The sequence below is a fragment of the Camelus dromedarius genome, chromosome 18, assembly GCF_036321535.1.
Source record: "Camelus dromedarius isolate mCamDro1 chromosome 18, mCamDro1.pat, whole genome shotgun sequence".
Lineage (NCBI taxonomy): Eukaryota > Metazoa > Chordata > Mammalia > Artiodactyla > Camelidae > Camelus > Camelus dromedarius.
The window spans coordinates 12,103,506-12,125,272 of NC_087453.1; the positions used below are offsets into that span (position 1 = coordinate 12,103,506).

At 51.4% G+C, this 21,767-nt stretch overlaps 1 protein-coding gene across 1 annotated transcript; it reads left to right on the plus strand.

The window, feature by feature from the left end:
- Positions 1–864: 864 nt before the first annotated feature.
- On the plus strand, positions 865–21,170 carry SDC4 (syndecan 4). The gene is made up of 5 exons (XM_031433737.2): positions 865–960; positions 12,999–13,137; positions 14,271–14,317; positions 15,331–15,529; positions 19,081–21,170. The coding sequence occupies exons 1-5, from the start codon at positions 892–894 to the stop codon at positions 19,230–19,232; spliced, it is 606 nt and encodes a 201-aa protein (XP_031289597.1). The 5' UTR covers positions 865–891; the 3' UTR covers positions 19,233–21,170.
- The last annotated feature ends 597 nt before the right edge of the window (positions 21,171–21,767 follow it).

Sequence of the window (21,767 nt, forward strand, 5' to 3'; positions counted from 1 at the left end):
AGGGCGGACACGAAACTGTCTTTTACAAAGGGTGGAAGCAGGTCTGAGAATTAAGATAAGCTCAAAGAGATCAAACTTTTTAAGAAGTTCAAAATCTGGAAAACAAATCCCTTTGGAGAACAGCGGGCAGCCACTCTAAAACCAAAGTCTGCGGTAGCTTGCTTATTATGTTCAGCCCACTAAGAATGGTTTTACATTTAAAAATGGTTCAAAAAGAAAAAAGCCAAAGAAGAATGACATCTTGTGACACGTGAAAATTATATTAAATTCAAATGCCAGGCTCCATAATAGTGTTTTATTAGGACATAGCTACTCTCTTTGAAGTATTTAAGGCTGCCTGAGCTACATCGTTAGAGTTTGAGTAATTGCGACAGAGACTGTCTGGCCCGCAAAGCCTAAAATGTTTAGCTCTTTACAGAAAATGATGGCTGACCCTGCCTTAAAACAACTCGAATTCACTTCCCATTTGGAAAGTCTTCTGTCCTTCAGAGGGGAGCGTACGGAGTTGGAAGGGCGTTGGTATAAATTCACAACCCTGGGCAAGTCCTTCTTGTCTGTGAGCCTCAGTTTCCCCAACTGTAAAATGGGGTTAGGCAGTGTGATCTCGAGTCACCTGCCTAGCAGAGGATCGGAGATCCGGGCTCCCGGAGGCCAGGAATTCGGGTGGACAGAGCGGCCCGCGCGCACCGGGCGGGTCCCTCAGGTTTCCAGCCGGGCAGGCAGGCGGGCGCAGCGCCCCGGAGGCCCGGCATTCGCGGGGGAATTCCGGGCGGGTACGGGCGGCGGGGGCGAGCGGGGGCGGGCCCGGGGCGGGGCCGATCACCGCCTATAAGAAAGGCCGCGCGCCTGGCCCGGCCACCCGCCTGCGCGCCCTCTCCGGACAGCCGCACGATGGCCCCCGCTCGCCTGCTCGCGCTGCTGCTGCTCCTCGTGGGCGCCCCCGCCGCCGCGGCGGAGTCGGTAGGTGCTTGAGGATCCCCGTGGGGGCGGACCGGTGCCTCCTTTGTTCCTGGAATCCTGCAATGAGGGGCAGTTGGGGGTACTGCGCCGCCCCAACTAGATGCCGAGGCCAGAGAAACTTTGTTGGAAACTTGGTTTCGGGATCCCACGGAGGCTCCGGGGCTGGGACTTCGGGTGGCTCCTCCGCGCGTCGTGCGCCCCCAGCCTGTTGCGCTTCCCGCCTCCCCCTGGCCTCAGTCCCCCTGCGGGCTCCAGGCTGGGACGTGACTAAGCCAGTGTCACCTCTTCTTCCCTCACCCTCTCGCCCCTTCGCTGGTGATCCTGGGGCAGGCCCGGAGCCCTGACCCCACTTCTAGCCCTCCAGAATCCGAGATGACCTGGGGATGAAGGGGGCTGCGTGTTCTCGGAAGGGGGAGGGGTTTAAGGTTCTGCGGGGGCCTTGTTTCACACACGGGGGGAGAGGACTGAGCCCTGACCTCAGTTCTGGCCGCAGCCCTGCCACTGGCCTGTGGCTCCGGGGAAGACCTTGCCCCTTCTGAGTCTCGGTTTCCTCATCAGCACAAAGCGGATGGGGGACTGGGGCAGGAGGTGACCAGTGCTTCTTTAGGGCTCCTACAAAGTTGAGATTGATCTTTCAAGGGCAGACGGGAGGGATGGTTTAGACTCAGCACTTTACCAAGAGTTGAGCCTCTGCTTTTCACCAGAAGAGCGTTGATTTCCACTGCTCTGTATTCGGGAAATCCGAAGCACCTACTTTAATTGGGATGAATGAGGGCCAGGGGAAGAGAAGGTCTCAGTGAGCCCTGAGAAGCCTCTCCTTTGCACCAGCTCTGGTTTGTGCTGTAGTTTATAAAGCCCTGGGCCCACCCGAAGCTCCATTCATCCCAGGGGAGGAGTAGGCAATTTTATCTGGGAAGCTGGGGTGGCAGAATTGCAAAGAAAGGCAGCCTGCCCCCACCCCACCCCAAGAGCCTGGATTTTGTGCCCCCTTGGTGGCCTTAAACCTCAGATTGGTAGGAAACAAGTCCAGTGGAGTTTAATCATTAATGTCAGTTCTTTACGGGGCTCCTATTTCTCTGGGATTACTTAGAGGAAGTGGTTTCTGCCTGGCAGACTTCAGTTGAGGTAGGAGTGAGACCCTGGGCTGTACCACCCTCCACACACACACAGTTGCAGCCCTGCAGTGGTGATGGCTGTCTTTTAGTACTTAGCACTGTTCTAATAGCTTTCTAATAGCTGTTCTAATGGCTCTATCAACTAGCTTAGCTCAACCCTCTGTTTACTGTTTTTAAACTGGTCCTGAGGCTAGAGAGGTTAACTAACCTGCCCAAGGTCACACAGCAGATAAGGGGCTGAGTCAGATGCAAATTTCAGCAGGCCAGCCTCCAAGTCCCTTTTTTTTTTTATCTTTCTTCTGCACATATCTTAACTTGTAGTCTGATGCTACTCTGAGCAACTGCTGTCTTGTCCCATCCTCAGGTCCCCTCAAGCTAGTTTAGAATCTAAAGACTTAGGGCTGGAATTGGAATCAAGGAATTCGGAGGTAGAAGGAGACTGAGGCCCAGAGTGAGGTGATGACTTGCCCAAACTAATAAGGGCAACCTTGCCAAAAGGTTAGTGGCTGAGCCAGGGCTTGAACTCAAGCCTGCTGCTTACTGCTCCCTGTGCAGTGCTCTAAACTTGGCCCTGAAGAATGTGTCGGATTCACACTGTTGTGGAGGCATCCGAAGAAATGGCATGGCGTGTCCTGTCAGCTTGGGCAGTGTGGGGAAAAGGGGAAAGACCCTGGAGGTTGTGCTGTCACTGCATGGACAGTCACATGCCAGTCTTGGCTCGGGGCTGCAGAGCCTGCAGGTGCTTCAGGGGAAGCAGCAGGCAGCTGTGCCCTGGAGGTGACCAGGAGGATGTGGTTTGGGGGAGGACATGTGGGGACTCATCAGCTGGGGGAGAAGTCAGCCCTGGGCAGCTGCTTCCTCAGAGAGGTGTCCTTCTCTCTCATCCTGACCTCAGCGCTCCCCTTCCTGGCTAATGTTACAGACCTTCCACCTCTAACTGGGCCACAGGGCTTCCCCTTTTGTCCCCCCACCCCCACCCCTTTCCTCCCAAGGTTGTGGCCGGAAAAATCAGACCTAGTCACAATTGGATTCGATCATGGAGGTGATCCGGTCTGCCTTTTTCTTTTTGCAGGTGGAGAAAACTGAGACTCAGGGAGGGTTTTGCTAATAGCAGTTGTCATTTACTGAGCGCTTTACATATACCAGGTCTGGTGCATTTTAATCTCACAAAAAGCCTAGCATATGGGAATTATACTATGCCCACTTTACAGATGAGGGAACTGAGGTAAAACGATACCATCTTGGGGTAGCAGAGAGTTTCCAGGCCATCAGAATCTCTGTCCTGTAGGCCCCCTCCAATAGTGCTATTGGGGCCCTTCCCCAAATTTTAGGTTTGAGCCAAAGGCCTGCCCTCCCCTTGGGTGGTGCGCCCCTGCTCTCTTGGTGCCACAGGTTTTGGGAAGGGAACCCAGGCTGAGCCAGACCTTTCTCTGTCTGGCGGGGCTTGCCATCTTAAAAGCAGTTCTTCCTGTCCAGCTGGAAACATTCCCCCTGATCTGCCTTCCTGCCACTCCCTCCCTGGCCAATTAAAGGCAGCCTTGTTTGGGGAGCCCCCCCCCCCAGAGGTGTTGCTGCCCAGGGGCACAGACATGGCACCAGGCCCAGTCAGTTCCGGGGAGATATCCCCCACCCAGCTGGTGCTAAGAGATGTTTCTGGTCTTCTGGAGAATTTTCTCCTTGATTGCACAGAAGTAGGGGCAGGGGCGGAAGCTTAGGGGGTCTAGGACCCTTGAGCATCCAGCAAGAGCTCTTTGGAATTCTTAGAAGCCCAGAGAACTACCAAAGGAAAATATTTGGGCCACACTTGGGAGGGCTCTGTAAGACTGGGTCCCTTTCTCTCTCTGGGTTGACAGCCCCAGTCTGTGAAAAGGAGTTTGAATTGAATAGAGAGCCCTTTCCAGTTCAGATATTCTATTAATAATTAAGTACCTACTCTTTGAAAGGGCTGTGGAAACCATAAAGACATCTAAGGCATTCCCTCTCTGGAAGAAAGTTGAAGGCATTAACACACCCCATCAAATTCAGAGCCTTCCTCCCCCACGGCCCTCCCACCCACACACACCAGGGCAGGAACTCCGCTCTGTTCATTCTTAGTAAAATACCTGTCCCTGTAGTTAGTTCTCAGGAAATATTTGCATGAATGAACAAATAAATGTGTGAGTATAGCTTCATTCTAAAAGGTGCACTGAGATTATTTAGTACTAATACGAATGCCTCCCAGTGATACGGTGAGGAATGTATTATTATATCCATCTTTACAGGAAAAGGATGGCCAGAGGGATGGAGGGGCTTGCCAGGGTCAGACCCAGGTCTCTCAGATAGCATGAGGTGTCTGTTTTGAGTGTCCTTGGAGCATGTTCCAAATGAGGAAATTGGCTGGGTTTGAAGGTAGATGCCTTGGGTCCTCCTTCTGAATCGCTGGGTGACCTGAAGGAAACATGCCCTCTGGGGCTCAGTGTCCCCAAGTCTATAATGAGGAGGTTGGACCAAAGCCCTCTCAAGAGTCCTTTCTGCTGGGGGGAGGGGAGCTTTCTAGGCCTCCTTGGTACACAAGAAGGGACGCTGGGGGAGGTGGGTGGTAGAGACATTCAGCTCCTGCCATCCTGGGCTCTTGGAAACAGAGGGCTCTTCCAAGGACTTGGAGTGCTTGAGCCGGCATGAATGAGGGGCTGGGAGTGCCAGGCTGGGCTTCCCGCCCCAGGTCCCTTTTGGGAGGAGTTGGCTTCTCGTGGTCCTCAGCCTCCTGGACTGGTGGACGTGATTTCCAAGAGATTGCTTAAACTTGGGAGAAGGGGCTGGACAGGGCTCAGTGAGTCACTGGAGGAGAGTGATAGCTGGCCTTCCTGAGTCACCCAGTTCCTTTCAGCCTCTTGGCTAGTGGGGATATTGGAATGGGGTCCAGAGTTTTACCTTGACCTTTGCGGGCCTATTAAGGATGGTCAGCCTCTCAGTGTCCAGGGTCCCAAAGGGACAGACAGGAAATACTAGTCCTAGCTCCGAAACCTTCACAGTGCCTTGCTTGTGTGTGGACTTTGACGGGGTAGAGTTCAGCCAGTTCTCAAAATTGATCTCTGCAAGCAGGTAGTGGGGTTTTTTTGTTTGTTTGTTTTTTAAATCCCTTAAAACAAAAGTGAGGTTGCAATTGGTCTGAGTTCCTAGAGCAAAGCTGGTAACGGTCCAGATTTGATTTGGCCCCAGGATTCTGATTTTTCTGGTGCCCTCCCTTGTTTCTTGGGGCTGGCTGGAGGGCGTTGGAACACTGGTTTGGAGTTCAGCAGACCTGACTCCAGAGTTGTGAAGTCTTGCTCTTACTAGCTCCATGGCTTTGGACAGACCACTGGACCGCTCCGAGCCTCAGCTTTCTGGTCTGTAGGCAGATCTGGACTATGGGGAGGCTTCCAGAAGATGCAAGAGAAGCTTTTCAGATCCCGCCTGGTAGGCAGGAGGCCTTCTTAGTGACGGCTTTGCCCAGGCCGCCTTGATGCCAGATGGTCCTTTACTTTTGAGGATCCCACCCCCAAAGCCCCTGGAAAGCTCTCTCCCCTCCCCACAACAGCTGCAAGGTGGGAAGGGAGGAGTCTCGGGTGGGGCTGACTGAGCCCAAAGCTCCTATTTGTTTGTCTTAGAAGTGGGCCGTTTGCTAGTCTGCTAATTATCGGATGGGTTTATATTTAAACAGGAACCAGTTCCCAGCAGCCCCACCCCTCCTGTGAGGATCTGTGGGAACCCCCTGCTGAATAGTTTTCTGCCTGGAGGGAGCCGGGGTAGGGGGACTGGACCACCAGGATGCTGCCCAGGCCTAGGGGTCAGCCTCCTTGTTGGAGGAGCAGTGTTCTATAGTTATGTAGGAGGAGGACCAGAGTTTCTAGTCCGGGTCTTGGCTGAAGAAATTGCAAAAAGCGTTCTGGGCTCTGGGGGAGGGGGTGCAATGGTGGACGGAAAAGGTACAGTGTTATGAAAAGCCAGTTTTCTTAAATTTTCATCGAGGGATGTGTGTGTCAACAGTTAAGGGCCTGATTTAACCCTCAGAGTGCAAGAAACCTGCCTTCTTGGGCTGATTTGTTATTAATTCACTGGTGACCTCTGGGCACAGTCCCACACTCCCTGTCCACTGGAGGCTGGGTGACTGGAAAGTCAGTACATTTCACAGTCAGAGAAACCTGAGTTCCCACCCCAGCTCTGTACTTAGCCAGGGACACGCAGCTAGTTAATTAGTCACCTGGCCAGTGTGAGTCCCAGTGTCCTCCATAAAACACTTGTGTCACTTCAGGGTCATAATGGGTGTTTGGCAAACTTGTAAAGTTCTGGCTTAAATTTAGTTTATTATTATTAATTTAGTTTATTATTAGACAAGGGTTCTTAACCTGGCCAGAAGTTGGCTTGGGGAGGTGGTGTCTGTGTGCACATTGAAAATATAAACCACTGGTTATGGTTCTTGGGGTCCAGAACTTTCTAGCCCTCCAGGAGTCTCCCAAAGATCACTCTGATCTTAACAGTTCTTTCCAGCTTCAGTATTCTGTGGTCCCTCCTACCCACTCTTGTGACTTACCACCCCCATCCCCCAGGCTGGGTCCTCCTACTCAGCCCCCTCCCCCTCTTTACCCTGCATCTCCCCCTCCCCCAGCAGTTCGGCTGCCCCAGTTTTCCCTGGCACAGTAGCAGAGGCTGCTAGTCAGGTGACACCTGGGGTAATGGAAAGGGGAGGCAGGGCGAGGCTGGTATGTGTGGAAACAGTGACTTGGTGGGGCCCAGCCGGTCGCGGCCAGGCCTGCAGGGACTGGCTGTACTACTGGAACCTCGGGGCATGGGGGCAGGGGTGACCAAGGGCTGGGACACTCCTTGCCCTGGGGAAGCCCGGCCAGGAGACATCTGTGGGACAGAATGACCTGGTCTGGAGCAGTGGCTTCCCCAAGTGGCGGGGGAGGCTGGGAAGGGGCGGGAAGCCAGGACCCAGGGCTGATCTAATCAGCCAAGACAAGACTCTATCAACTCTGCCCCAGAGAACACGGGAGGCTTGTTTAGCTCCAGCCCGGGATCCAGCAGGGACCTCGGATCTGCTGCCTAGATTACAAGCCCCGACTTCAATGCACCTCTGTCTCTGTGGCCCTGAGGGAGCCAGCCCCTTCCCGGCTGTCTCCACCGGTAATCGGAGCAGTGCCCGTCTTGGTTACCAGGCCTCAAGACAGAGGGCGGCTTGTCTCTTTGAGAAGCGTCTTTTATAGATGGGGAAACAGAGGCCCAGGGAGGGGAACTCCCATGATCACCAGCGAAGTTAGTGACAAGGGTGCAGCATCAGCTCCTGGCAGAGGGCTAGCCAGAGGTTCCAGAAGCTACCCCCTGCCCATCCCCCTCCTGCCTCTATTCCTAGCTGGCACCCTTAGATCCTGGAGCCCTTGCTGTGGGAATGGGCCGCCCCGTGGGCTGCGGGGGCTACCGGGGTTGGTGAAAAGCAGGCTGCTGGCAGTGCCAGGCCTGGCTTCGCTCCTGACTGATTGTGTTCAGAGTAACCCGACCTTGGAGTGGGCTGGGCCGACATTCGAACCCCCAACCCCACCCTCACCCTCACCCCCACCCCCAGACCTGGCTTAACCCTTCCGGTACCAGCGCACCAGTTCATGGATTGGTGTGTGGTCCCTTTTGGCCTTTCAGATATGTTTTTCATCCCCAAAGCAGATCAGGAAATACTCTGAGGATAGAGATGCCCAAGTAGAATTTCAGGTGTCTCTGATCACTGCTGTTTGCTCCTTTTTGGCAAAATACAACTGGTCTTTCCTTGCCTCTGTCTGCTTAGGACAGGTACTCCAAGCTGTGTGACCTTGTGTGTGTAGGTATCTACCCATCTCTGGGCGTTTTTATCTTCCACATTCTTAAGGGGCTTGATTGGTTGTTGAAAAGTCTCTGGTCTCAGAAGCAAAATAAATACCCATATAAGGGGATGTATGTCCCTTCATACTTTGCAAAGCACCTCTCTATCCACCAGCCACCTTCTTTCTAGCAGTGCAACTGCTTCTACAACTTTTCCCAGGTCTCTCTGACCCTTTGAGCACTAATCCCCTTAGCCAGCAGGAAGGTAGATGAGGATTAATAATAGCCACTACTCATTGAGCACCTGCTGTGTACCAGGCCACTGCTGCGTCCCTTGCTCATGCATTTCACTAAATCCTCACCATCCTGCAAGGTTCTACTAGCCCTGGCTACAAAAAGTGGAAACTGAGTTTCAAGATGTGAAATAAACACCCAGGCTAGTATAGTTAGGGAGTGGCAGGGCTGTGGTTTGCTGGTAGAGCTGACTTTACAGATATCCATTCTGCTGGAGGATCCTTGGTTTCTGCCAAGGGGTAGAGTCCTGATTGTGGCACACAGTTTTTGCTTGTTCAGGGGAATATCTGACCCTTCAGGATCAGAATCAGTGTAGATTGGGGGAGAGAGTGACTATCAGTGGCCCCATCCGGGGATCTCCGCCTGGGATCACTCTGGTGGGTTCAGCAGTTGGACCCAGAGTATTCAGCATCCTCACTTCTCCCCAAATTTGGCTTGCCCAATTGCCCTTCTCCTTTCACCTTCTGAAAGAAGGGTCAAGTGTGTCCCTGACCCCTGGGGGTAGCTTCTTCCTCTGGGGAAGAGCCAGTTGGGGGAAGACTCTCCTCTCTTTTCCTCGCACCAGTTCACAGTAAAGCAAGCCCTGACCCTGAACTTCTCCCTGGTGCCCCAGCCACGTTTCTGTTTCTTTTGTTTAAGCAATTTCACTTTTACCTTTGTTTACTCCCTGGCCAGGGGAAGGGGAGCCCTGGCGCCCTGGCCTGGCAGTGTGTGTTTTGGGCTGTGGCGTTGGGGTGGAGAGGTAAAGCGTGGGTGGCAGTGAAAAGTCTGGTGTGGCTGAGACATGGTCTTGAGAAAGATCTGGGTTGAAATCCAGCTCTGTTGCTTTCTAGCTGTGTGACTTCACATGAATGACTCAACTGAAGCTCATTTTCCGGCAAAGTGGGGAGAGCACCTTACAAGGCTGTTGTGTCAATAGCATGAGCTCATCCCGAAAAGAAGCCAGCTTGAGGCCCGGCACGTAGTGGATACTCTTGCTGGTCGCGTCTCACCCCACCCCGTGCTCTTCCTGGGTGGCTGAAGCTGTCGGGCTTTGCGATAGGGTTGGTGACTTTCCTATTCATGCCTTTTGCCTAAGGACTGGATGGGGGGTATATCTGGAGTGACAGCTGCTGCCTGTGGATTTGCTGAGACCTTTCAGGGCAGCCAAAACCCTAGAAATGGGGAGGGAAGACAAGTCCAGCCCAGGAGCCAGGAGACCTAGGTTCTAAGTCCAGTTCTGCTTGGGTGACCTTGGCAAACTACCTTATCTTTTAATCTGTTTGCTGGGTAATAAAATGAGGCAATTGGGCTCTGGCCTCAGATACCTTTGTTGGTAGGCGTTATTCCCTATAGCACAGGATAGCGCCTACCCCTCTTCTTTTCTAGGGAGAGTCTGGGACGCATCCAGCATCTGTAAACCTCCAGGCACCAAATCCAGGTGTCCACCAGGGTCTGGGAGACCCAGGCCCACTGCTTTATTCAGCTGGTGATTTTTGCTGTGTGTCTGTGAGAAGGACAAAGATACAGGGAGACCTGAGGGCCCAGAGAAGGATGCCTGTGCGTTCACACACATGTGAACACACGCTCCCTGGGCAGGGATGGGGTGAGCCAGGAGCAGGGGAGGGTCTTTCTCTGGTCAGGGGTGGGCCTGGCTGCTGGGTGGTCTGGTTCTTCAAAGCCATCCCAGACTGGATGGGCCTTGCCTGAAAAGAGGGTGCTGTTGGCACCACCCCCTCCTCAACATATACACAAAGGGGTGATTGCCCACAATCCCAAGGAGCATGGTTCCATCTTGCTGGCCTAGTCTTAGGGCTCCTGCCCACTTGGGAGTTTCCCTCTTGTCAGGGATCTTGGCCAGAGAGGGGCAGAGAGGGCACTTCTGGAGTTGGAGAAGAATTTGATTTCCTGTGTCCTCCATCAGTATGAAGCACAGGGCTCTTCCCACGCCTCTTAACTTGCTTTAGGAGGGCACCTGGGCTCTTCTGATGCAGCCTTTAGGGACCCCTTCCTTTTAGAGCTAGGACAGATATCTGACAGGTTCTAGTCCTGGCCACGCTGCTGACCCCTGGTATGACCTTAGAGAAGTCACTTACCTTTCTCCAGGAGCCTGGTATCAAAACGAAGGGTTAGGGACCACCAAGAGGGCTGAACAGGGGATCAGTTTGGGTTTCAGCCTCGGTTTTGCTGCTGACTTGGCAGCAAGACGGTCATGCCACGTTCCCTGTTAATCTTTGTGTGAAACAGAGGTAGCTGCCACCAACCAATCAGTGTGCTAATGCCGGGGGTTGTTTTGAAACACTCCTTAGCACTTTCACACAGTAACAGACGGCAGGCTTCGTAAATAACAAGCCTCAGCTCCTGGGGATGAGGAGGTAGGGGAGGGTCTCAGCCTGAAACAGCCCAGGGTTGGGACCCCAGCCCCCATCTTGAGGACTTTGAACTCTGCGGTGGCCAGTCTGGTCTCCAGGCTAGGTAAACAAGTGGCCAAAGTACCTTCTTTCCCTCCTGGGCTGGATATGACCTCCACTTAACAGGGCTCCCTCCTAGCCAAGGTAGGCGGGCACTCGCTGTATACGTGTGTTCATGCATGTGTTTAGGTCTATGTGGCTAAAGGCTCAGGTGACTCATGCCTGGGTTCTGGTCCAGTGTGGCCACTTTCTGCCTGTGTGATCTTGGGCAAGTGACTTTAATTTTCTGAGCACCCGCCCCTACCCCCTTAAAACACTTCTGCAAATAAGAGCTATTAAGAGGACCTACTTGATGCCAAGTGCTTAGTTTGGTAAGCCACTAAGGTCCTGCTATTTCCGATTCTGGGCCCCAGGGGAATTTGCAGCAGGAGATGGGGGTAGGAGCACAGGAACCCTGCCCTAGGTACAGGCAGCTTGCGCAACCACAGAGGAGTCTTCCTCCAGAGCTGCCAAACTAAAGCCGCAAGCACGGGGCTGTGCGGGGGCTGGAATTCCAGCGCCAGCAGCTCAACAGCTCCTGATTCCCGAGTCATGAAGTCATCCCTAACCAGGGCTTAACCCCTTCTGGCTCCCCACCCCCATGTGTACCGAGCATTCAGCAGAGATTCTTCCCTTGGCGGTGGGAGGAGGGGGATGCCTGCCCACTGCCTTCCTCCCAGCCTGACCCTGCTCCCTTCCGGGAATCCAGCTGCCCTGGAGGGGGGCGGAAGAGGAGGTGGTAGTCAGGTTCCTCCCACCTCTCCCCGGAAGCCAGTGGAGAGAGTCCAGGAGGAATCTGGGCCCCTCCTACAGTTGCTAACCCTGTCTTAGGAACGGATATTCCTTCTCAGGCTCCCCTTCGTGTTTCTGGCAGTCTCCGCTGGGTGAAGGACAGCCTGGGGCCGTCAGAAACGGAGCCCTGGCCTCTCTCCACTCTGAGCTGTGCAGCTAAGTTGCTGTGTGACATTGGGCAAGTCACTGCCCTGCTCAGATTCTCTTGAGATTCTGTGAAACGGGAGGACAGGATCTCCCTGGCCTCTCTAGCTGGTGTCCCATGGTTCTGAGCAAACCCCCACCTCCTACAGTTAGAGGGTTGGGGAAAGAAGATTGTCTTAGGCAGGGGTTCGTATTCAACTTAATGGAGGGCATGGTGGGTAGAGCTCAGTGGTAGAGCGCATGCTTAGCATGCACGAGGTCTTGGGTTCAATCCCCAGTACCTCCATTAAAAAATAATAACTAACTAAAGAAACAAACTTAATGAGAACCCGGACTCCTGGGAAATAGGAGGCACTTTAATATTTGAATTCATTAGTGAAAGAATAACTTTGCCTAGAGCTGCTGTTCTGTGGGTGGAGGAAGGCGGAGCCCAGAAGCTAAAGGAAAGGGTGGTGGGCATCTCGAGTGTTTCCTTCTCTCTTGAGCCTTTTTTCCCTCTCGGCTGATCTCTAGGGGATGGGAGCAGGGTAGCTGATGTTCTGTAGGGCCTAGGGAAGGTTCTTTGCCTCCCCTGATCTTTCATACTTTCCTTTTGAAACCTTCTCATTGAGGGTGGACTTAAGATTCTGCTGTGACCAGCTGGGGCCCTAATGGGTGGCAGCTGAGTGACACTCTTGGGTGCTAGAGTGGACGGTCCAGGAGAGGGGGGGTGGGGCTCTGCTCCGCTCTGCCGCAGGTGGGCTCAGTGGGCGATGTTTGAAAGGCTTAACACGCAAGGCTGTGTTGATGTACTTTTTGAGTCACCAGGTCAGGGCAGCGCCCTGACCTGAGGTTGTCCTGGGGTGTGGGTGAGCCAGCCTTGACTGTCCCAGCCCAGTCTGACTCAGCTGGGAAAGGTGTACTGGACAGGGCCAGACCAGAGCCAGCGGCCCTCTCCCTGAGACGGGTGAATCAGCTGTGACAGCATCATAGCGCCCCGGGACAGGGGATCCTCTGGCTAGCCCGTGTGCGTGGGGAGCGCTGGCTCTGAAGTTGGGCAGCTCCATGTGGAATCCTCACTCCTCCATCTGCAACTCGTGTCACCAAAAGAAAATGATTTAATGTCTTTAACGCCCAGTTTCCTTGGTTGTAAAATGGAGTTAAAGACAGGCCTTTGGAGTTATTAAGAACAGGGCCTGACACATAGCAAGTGCTTAGTCAATGGTACCTAGTATATTTATATTCTGATTATTACCACCTTTATTATTTTGATTAGCCCAGAATGGGAAAGAGATTTGTGTAAGGTCACACAGCAAGTTAGGGGCCAGGAGGGGGCCAGGATCCAGGTCTCCAGCCTGATCCTCTTGCAAGTACTCCAGCTCACCTTCCTGAATGCCCATTCCACTGCCTTTCAGGATTCAGGGGGTGCTGTAGAGCTCTGGGGGGCTATTGGCTGATGTGTCTCCTGTTTTCACCCTAGATCCGAGAAACCGAAGTCATTGATCCTCAAGACCTCCTAGAAGGCCGATACTTTTCCGGAGACCTACCAGACGATGAGGATGTGGGAGGCCCTGGGCAGGACCTCGATGACTTTGAGCTGTCTGGCTCTGGAGATCTGGGTACGGAGGGCGGGGTGGGCAGGCTCCGGGCTGGAGGGAATATGTCCTCTCCTCCTAGGATGGTGACCCCACCTTGAGGCTTGGATTTTCCTATTGTGCCCCTCCCCCTTAAAAAAGGAAACAAAAGTAACTGGATCAGCCCATTCCTGACACCCTCTGTGGGCGAGTTGTTTGTTGCTTTGAGTTCATTTAGAGTTCCTGGTTTTCTTTGCACCAGTCTGAACCTGTCCACCTTCGAATGAGGGTTTGGGGTGGGTGGGGGTGAGAAGGAGGACTGATGGAGTATTTTTCCTCCTTTGAGAGGGAAAAGGAGCAGTTCAGAAGCCTGGGGGAAGGGGGGGGGAGAGGTGTGGGTGGGAACCGAGAACAAACCCTTGCTTCAGAGGGGGTGAGAGTAAGTGAAGGGGCCCAAGCCTCTTGGGTCTGGACCAGGAGTCAGGGACTTTCCTGGTCTTCTGTGACTTCTGGCCCTGGCTGCTGGGCTAGACAGAACTGCTGGAAGCATCCATTCTACGTGCAGGGTGGTGTAACGATTTGAAGCTTGAGCTTTGGAGTCACAGAACCCTGAGTTCAAATTGCTGCTCTGTGACCTCTGAGCCTTAGTTTCTTAATCTGTAAAATGGGAGTAGAGATGACAGTACATCAGTGTCACTGTTGTGGAGATTGGACTAAGTTAAAGCCCTCGACACTTAAACCAAGCACTCGGTAAATACTTCAATATGGCAATTTCTAATATTTACTATTGCAATCTAGTGTCTTCTCAAATGAACCCCCCAGAGATCTTGTTGAAATACAGAATCTGAATTAGTGGGCCCTGAAATTCTGCATTTCTAACTGGCTCCCAGGTGAGGCTGTTGGTTCTGGGATTTACTTTATGAAGCACGGGTTTGGAGCTGACAGACAATCTGCCCAGCTATCAGCTCAGCATTCCTGTGAAAGAGTCAGGGAGGCAGGTCTTAGGAGCCCCATTTTACAGATGAGATGACTGAGGCTAGGGCAGGATTGATCACTTGCTGGACATTGAGCAGTTGCGGGCTGATTGTGAATTAGAAACTCCCACCAGCCGTGGCTGAAGGGGTCCTTGACCTGGGGAAAACTGATCTCACATTCACACGGCTTTTCTGACCTTACAGATGACTCAGAGAACATCAAGATCACCCCCGATGTGACCCACCCCTTGGTAAGTAGCTACACTCCTTTGCCTCTCCTGCTCTTAGCACCTGTTGAGAGGGGCGGAATGAGTGAGGGTCTGACCTCACTCTGCAAGGAGGTTTTTGTCTGTGGCTCTGAACTCTTAGGATGGGCACAGCTGTGGGCCATGGTAGGCCATCCTTTCTGCAGGGATAATCACTACATGATAAAACACTTAGATGTCGTGATAAACACTTAGATGTATTTCCAGCCTCTTTTTTGGTGCATTTTTAGGTATTTGCCAATGTTAATATCGCATTACATACACATTTCTGGGTTTTTGCATTTTTCACTTAGAGTGATCATGAGTATTTCATCACCTAATTAAATGTTTTTCCTACCCATTTTTATTAATTATTTTATTTTTATTTGGCGGGGGGGAATTAGGTTTATTTATTAATTTTTTTTTAGTGGAGGTACCGGGAATTGAACCCAGGACCTTGTGCATGCTAAGCATGTGCTCCACCACTGAGCTATACCCTCCTCCCCATCTACCTACCCATTTTTATAGCCTATATAATCATAGTTCACCCAGTTGCCCTTATTGATGAAAAGTGGTTTACGATTTTTTGATATTCTTAAATTACAACACTACCACAGCATCTTTGACACAAATCTCTGATTAGCTCCTTAAGAGAGTTCCAGAGGCGAAACTGCTGCCTTTGAGGGCAAGCTGTTTCTGCAGTTTTGCCAAACCGCCCTTCAGAGTATTACTCGAGAACAGCCACTGGCCAGTAGTGAGGGGGAACACCTGCTTCCCTGTGCTCTTGGTCACATAATTCATTCCCCACTTGGGATAGATCTCCTAAAAAACTGGAGGGTAAGGATTTGGCAGCATAATTGTTAAGAGATTGTTAACTGATTTCTGCTCCAGGACCCCATAGTTTGGCTGGCAAGATGCAGAACCAAATTCCCCACCTGGTTGAATGTCCCTGTCCCCTGCCCTGGGACCCCTCCCCAAACCACGCTGAGTGTTGGTCTCTTCTCCTTCTCCCCATCCAGGTGCCTCTCGATAACCACATCCCTGAGAAGACCGGGCCTGGGAACCGGGTCCCCACCGAACCTGAGGAACTGGGGGAGAATGAGGTCATTCCTAAGAGGATGTCACCCTTTGATGGGGATGAGGATGTGTCCAACAAGGTGTCCATGTCCAGCACAGCCCAGGGCAGCAATATCTTTGAGAGGACAGAGGTTCTGGCAGGTAAGGTCCTACGCTCTCCACAAGATATTTTGAAGTGGGAGGGGGCTCAGTGGGGGACAGGGCTACCAACAAGGATGCCTCTAGCCCATTAGTCTCCTTGGTACCCCTTCCTTATAGCTAGTGGGTACCCTGGGGCCTTGAAGGGTGACACTTCCCCTAAGAGGTGGCTTTGACTGCGTGTGCAGCTTGGTGGGTGGAGAGGAAGAATTGCATGTCAGAGGCTAAAATAACAGTTGTTGAGTCATTCACTGGGCTTCAGTCCTTCTCTTCTTTCCTTTTTTTCCTTTTTTTTTTTTTTTGATGGTGGTGGGTAGGTAATTAGGTTTATTTATTCATTGTTAATGGAAGTACTGGGGATTTAACCCAGGACCTCGTGTATGCTAAGCACATGCTCAGCCACTGAGCTTTGTCCTCCCCCTTCTCTTATTTGCAAAGCACTTCCACAGCCTGGGTTTGGTACCCAGGGAGTTAATTATTGAAAGTTTAACTTCCCTTGAAAATTTCCCCTGAAAGTCCAGAGGCTTGTTTGGCTTGGGCTGGTTTCCCTTCCGGCCTGCTCTGTCCATTGGCAGCCTCGTGACCTTGGCTGAGAAGATTTGCAGCCTCAGTTTCCTCCTCCTGGGGTCGGTGTCATGATGCCGTGAAAAATAGAATCTGAAATAACTTAGTAAACTGTAAGGGGCTGTTCTGATGTGTTAGTATAGGTCACAGTGGTAGTGGGACAGTGCAGTATGGTATAGTATGGTAGTAGGCACACAGGGAAACTTCAGTGTCAGATTTAAGAAACTAAGGCCTAGAGAGAGTGCACGTTTGGCCTCAGGCAAGAGCCGCAGGAGTCTTGGCTGTAATGTGCCGTTGTCGGGGAAGTGATGTCCCAGGGTAAGATTTCAAGACTGGCTCTGTCAAGCCCAGCTATGGGGCCTTTAGCCAGGGCAGTAACTGGCTCCTTCTCTTCTTCTCTGGCAGCTCTGGGGGTCTCCAAAACTGGAGAGGGTTGGGGGGCTTTGTCAGAGGGAACTCCCTATCTGGCCAGATTTTAGAGGCCAAGGGCCAGTCTAGATGAACCAGCCTGGTGAGGGGGCACCCCGGGTTCAGGCTAGGTCACTCCTGTCTCCTGGGAACCAATCAGGCCAGCAGCCCCAAGGAGGCTGGAGGTACCAGGAAAAAGCCCTGTGTCCTGCCTCCATCCAATACAGATAAAGAATCTCAGGGGAAGGGTATAGCTTAAGTGGTAGAGGGCATGCTTAGCATGAATGAGGTCCTGGGTTCAATCCCCAGTACCTCCTTTAAGAATACTTAAATAAGTAAACCTAATTACCTCCCCACACCAAAAAAAAAAAAAAGGAATAATGAAAAATCTCGCCTGCATCTTTAGGAGTATGACCCTGGTGACACTGGGTCCAGCTCAGCCCTGACACTGGCCTCCGGGTACCTGAGTCAACATTCTTTTAACTTTGTCTTCTCTACTTTCTGTGTGATGTGGGTGGGGTGAGGGATGCTTTCAGGACAAGAGGGGCCCTTAGACATCTTTTAGTCTTGTAAATTTCAGACTTCTCTGGCGGAAGTCTTTTAGAGGTAAACCTCCCCCATCTTTCTTCAACCACAGAGTTTCACTTCTAGCTGGTGGATGTGGGATTAGCAGAAGGTTTTTGCTTTTACTAAGGGTTCTACTGCTTTTAAAGAAAAATTAAAAAAAACCCACTGATCTGGTCCAAATAACTGTTTCTTATCCACTGAGAGACTGAAGCCCAGAGAAAGAAAACCACCCGCTTTGGGTCACCTAGCAAGGGAGACCAAGTCACCTCTTAATACTTCCGATTGAGAGTTACACAAGTGTAAGGTCCTCACGTGCAAAGTTGTGTTGTTGAGCTAGCTAAGGCGGGGCCCTGCATTCTAGTAGCTTTTAGACAGCACCTGGGAGTTTAGCAGGTGCTTGCCCTGTAATTCATGCACTCCCCTCTTGGAGTCTCCACCACAACTCTACCCAACACGTATGGTTACCTATACTCTTACAGATAAGGAAACTGAGGCTTGGAGACGCCTAATCACTTGTCCAAAGTCACAAAACCAGACAGTGGCACTTGAACCTATGACCACAGTCACTTCTGGGACTGTATTTGAGCCTTGACCTTGTGCAGAAATCCCAGCGCAGACTAAGCGTCTCACAGAGAAGTCATCAGAGGGAGAAGCAATAGAAACAGGAATGGGGTTGATACCTGACAGTCCGTGTCCTTTTCCTGGTATTTCCTGGGGGCACTCGGTTCCTGCTTTTTCCTGGTTTTAGCCAATAACGAATCTTCCTTGGTTCCTCTGTCCCCATTCTGTGCAGAGATTTGGAGTGTGTGCAGGGACGGAAAATTAATCTTCTTAGGCTGAGTAAAACCGAATTAGGGGACTCAATCTGCCACAGAAAGGATTCTGTGAGATATCCTGGCCCCCTCAACAAACAGGAGGGAGCCATCCAGGCTGCCTGGCGTAGCACAGAGAACACAGGCTCACCCGAGCCTGGACACCCACGTCTGTCTGACGCTAACCCAGTGCCCTCGGCCAGGGCTCCTCTCTCAGCCAAACTGTGTCATTTAATCAAGCATGTTCTGTTGTGCCAGAACAGTTCAGGGTGTTAGGGACACAGGTATAAACCATGAAGTTTCACAATGAGTATCGAGCATATGTTATGCACTGTTTTAAGCTCTTTGAGTAGATTCATATATTTAATCCTTAGGACAAACCTATGAGAAAGATACTTTTTTAATAAAAAAAATTCAGGGGAGTAATTAGGTTTATTTATTTACTTGTTTTTAATGGAGGTACTGGGGATTGAATTTAGGACCACGTGCATGCTAAGCACATGCTCTACCACTGAGCTCTACCCTCCCGCAAGAAAAGTACTCTTATTTCCGTTTTGTAGTGAGAGAGATGAAAGGACTTTAGGTCACATAGCCTGTAAGTGGCAGAGGTGGGAATGGAACCTAGGCCTTAACCACTGAGCTACGTGTGTGCCAACATAAAACACATGTGCAATTACCTTTAAAGCAGTGGGGCGGACACACTCGTAGATCATGACTGTGTATGGTAGCATGTGCCCGTGTGTATCAAGTGGGTCCCTGTCTGTGGAAGTGTAGGCCCGTGCAAGTATGTGCACCCGGGGTCAAGGAGAGTGCACGCTGTACTAGGGACTGGGGGCGTCAGGGTGTCTCGGGGATTTCCACAGCCTGCAATTTTTCTTATTCCTGACTCAGTGCTAAGCTGTCACTGGGGAGTTGGCCTGATGTTTGGGAAAGAACCTGGCTTTGGACTCAAGCAGATTTGGGTTGAAAAGGTCGGCTCTGTCACTCTAGCTCTGTGGTCTTCAGTGACTTACAGTCACCCCCTTCTCATTAACGAGGCTGTGAGAATCAAATTAAGGCTGGCATCAGCTTCGCGTGCCTGACCCCCGCGGTGGTGATGGCGAGGATGCCTAGTTGTAAGAGGACCGCCGGGATGGAGGCGGCCGGTATGTCCCGAGGTCCCACCGGCAGCTCTCACCTCTCCGCTCTCCTCTCTCCTTCCAGCTCTGATTGTGGGCGGCGTCGTGGGCATCCTCTTTGCCATATTCCTGGTCCTGCTGCTGGTGTACCGCATGAAGAAGAAGGACGAGGGCAGCTACGACCTGGGCAAGAAACCCATCTACAAAAAAGCCCCCACCAACGAGTTCTACGCCTGAAGCTTCCTCAGGAGCGCCTGCTTGGACTTTGAGGGGGAGGAACACTGAAGGATTTTGAAGCGTGGACATTAAGGGAGGGGGTGGGCAACCCAATACTGACCTATCGGCCTCTCCAGCTCAGATCTGGTCTCAGTGTCAGAAGAGACATCATCTTCTACTTTTCCTGCCTGCCTCTTGATAGTCTCTGGGCCTCCATTGTCCCAGCAGAAAAATGGGGTTAAACTTGGCCTTTCTGAAGGCAAGTCTGGGATTGGATTGTTTCTTCATCTTCCAGTTTAGAATCAAGGTCCAGCTTAGAGTCTATACTGAACAGGCAGGCCTCACCCAGAGCCTTTCTAAGCTATTGTATGAATCCTGCTGGAGGCTGGGCTCCAGAGGACCCTCCCTCCCTTCTTCCCTCCCTCCCCTCTACAGCCTGCCTCTCTGCCAGGAGCTGGGAAAAGGAACCAGAACTATCTATCTGCACCTTGAGATGTGTCCGTCACAGGGCACCTGCAACCACACTGTGGGAGTCTCTTGTACACCCTTGGGCCATTCTAGGCTCTTCCAAGTGACTTATGGAAATCAGCCTTTTTTATTCGGGGAGGTGGGGAGAAGAGCTGAAAGTTCATCGTGAAAGAGATTTGTAGAATATTCATAAGTCTATTTTTAGTAGGGTATTTTTTTTTAAGGGTTCATTCCTTTGTACAGAGCCTCTCTACCTGGGCAAGGGTGCACAGATACCAAGGCGTTCTCTGTTCTCTTGCACATTTCCACAGTAACCTGCTAGGTTTGTATTTAATGGGTTTTTTGTTTGTTTGTTTTGTTACTCGAAAATGAGAGAAGAGTTGGAGATACAATTTTTATTAATTTTTTTTTTTTTTTTTTTTTTTTTACTATTTATAGCTTCAGACAGGGCCTCTCCTTCCTTCTTGCCTCTTTTTCTTTAAATCCTCTCCCCATTTTGGGGGGTTCCTTTTTATTCTTCCTACTCCCGTGCTCATGACCTTGGCCCTTTCTGAAGCTGCTTCCTCTAAGAAGCTTTTGCTGAAACATAGTTTTCTAGCAGATCCCAAAATATAAGTTAGGGGATGGTGGGATATTTGTGTCTCTTTTCATGTAATATATTATTATTCTTCCTTGGTTCTAGAAAAATAGATAAATATATTTTTTCAGGAAATAGTGTGATATGATATTCCCGTTTGAAGTCAAGCTGGATGGTTGAGTGAGTGGATTTTCGTGTGACTGAGTGGATCTTTACCTCTTTCTCATGTCCTATTCCTGGTGCCTTCTTCTGATTGGGCCGGAAACCTTTCTAGCTTTTGCTTTGAGCTCAGCTGGGGTTCCTTCATTTGCTGTCTCCAAATTGAAGAGAAAATTGGAGAGCTGTGCTCTCCAATACAGTGACCCCTAGCCATGTGGGGCTATTGAAATCAATTAAAATTACACAAATTGAACCGATCATTCCTCAGTTATGCTAACTACATTTCAACTGCTCGGCGGCCACGTGTAGCTGGTGGCTGCTGTACCAAACATGCAGGTGGAGCCCACTGGCCTCTGTTGGACAGCATAGCCAGAAAACTAAACTGGTTTAACAAGTCACAGCCCCAGCTTTGCTGGGACAACCTTTGTCTCCTTGGACAAAGGGGGATGGGGGAGGGCTGATCAGGCCCTGGCTCTGAAGCCTCTTATCTGCGACCCTTCCTCTCCAGAGAGGAGAGGCCTAGGGGCTTAGCCTGGGCAGGCCACGTCTCTTCCTGATCCCATTCGTTGGGGTGGGGGTTGGGGGAACCTACCCTTGCTTCCTTCACCTTTTACTACCGCAACCCAGGGTCCCAGCTGGCTGGGTCCTCCTCCTCCCCCAGTGTCCTGTTCCTCTGGCCATGTTGGGAGCGAGCACCTCACACTGTTGTCTGTTACTGATTTTTTGATAAAAGCAATAAAATCTGGTACTTTCTAGATCGCCTGCCTCTATCATTTCAAAGTTCGTAAGATGTCATCTTTTCCCTTGATCTTAGTGGAGCCTGAGATAATTGCTGCCAGATGGAGATAGAGATGTCAGAAGCCAAGAAAGAGCCCGGGAAGGAGGAAGGAAAGTCAGGACATGCACACGGTGGCCTGTGGGGCATGTCGTGACCACCTCGGAGTTTTGTTTAGGCGGCACTGTGTTTCGAAAACAAACAAAAATCCTTGGATTCGTTGCCAGCTATGGAAATAAGGATGTTTCCCACAAAAATCTGGATTCCCCACTTTTCTTAAGAGGGGTGGAGTCAAGCTCTGACAGCTCTCAGGCTGCATGGCAACCACTGGGAGTTGCAGACAGGCGGGTCCCCATCAGGAGGCAAGTTCTCTGCTTTGCCACAGTTTGTCCACCTGCTTCACTCATGTCACCTGCTGGACCAGTATTGTCCAAAACCACTTTGCATCCCCTGCCCAATTCTCAGAAATAATGTTATCCCAAGTTCCACTCGGAGTTAGCTCTCCAGATACATTAACCCCTGTTCAGAGTTGACCAGCAATGGGGTGACAGTAACCAGCCTTTAAGATGGCTTCTAA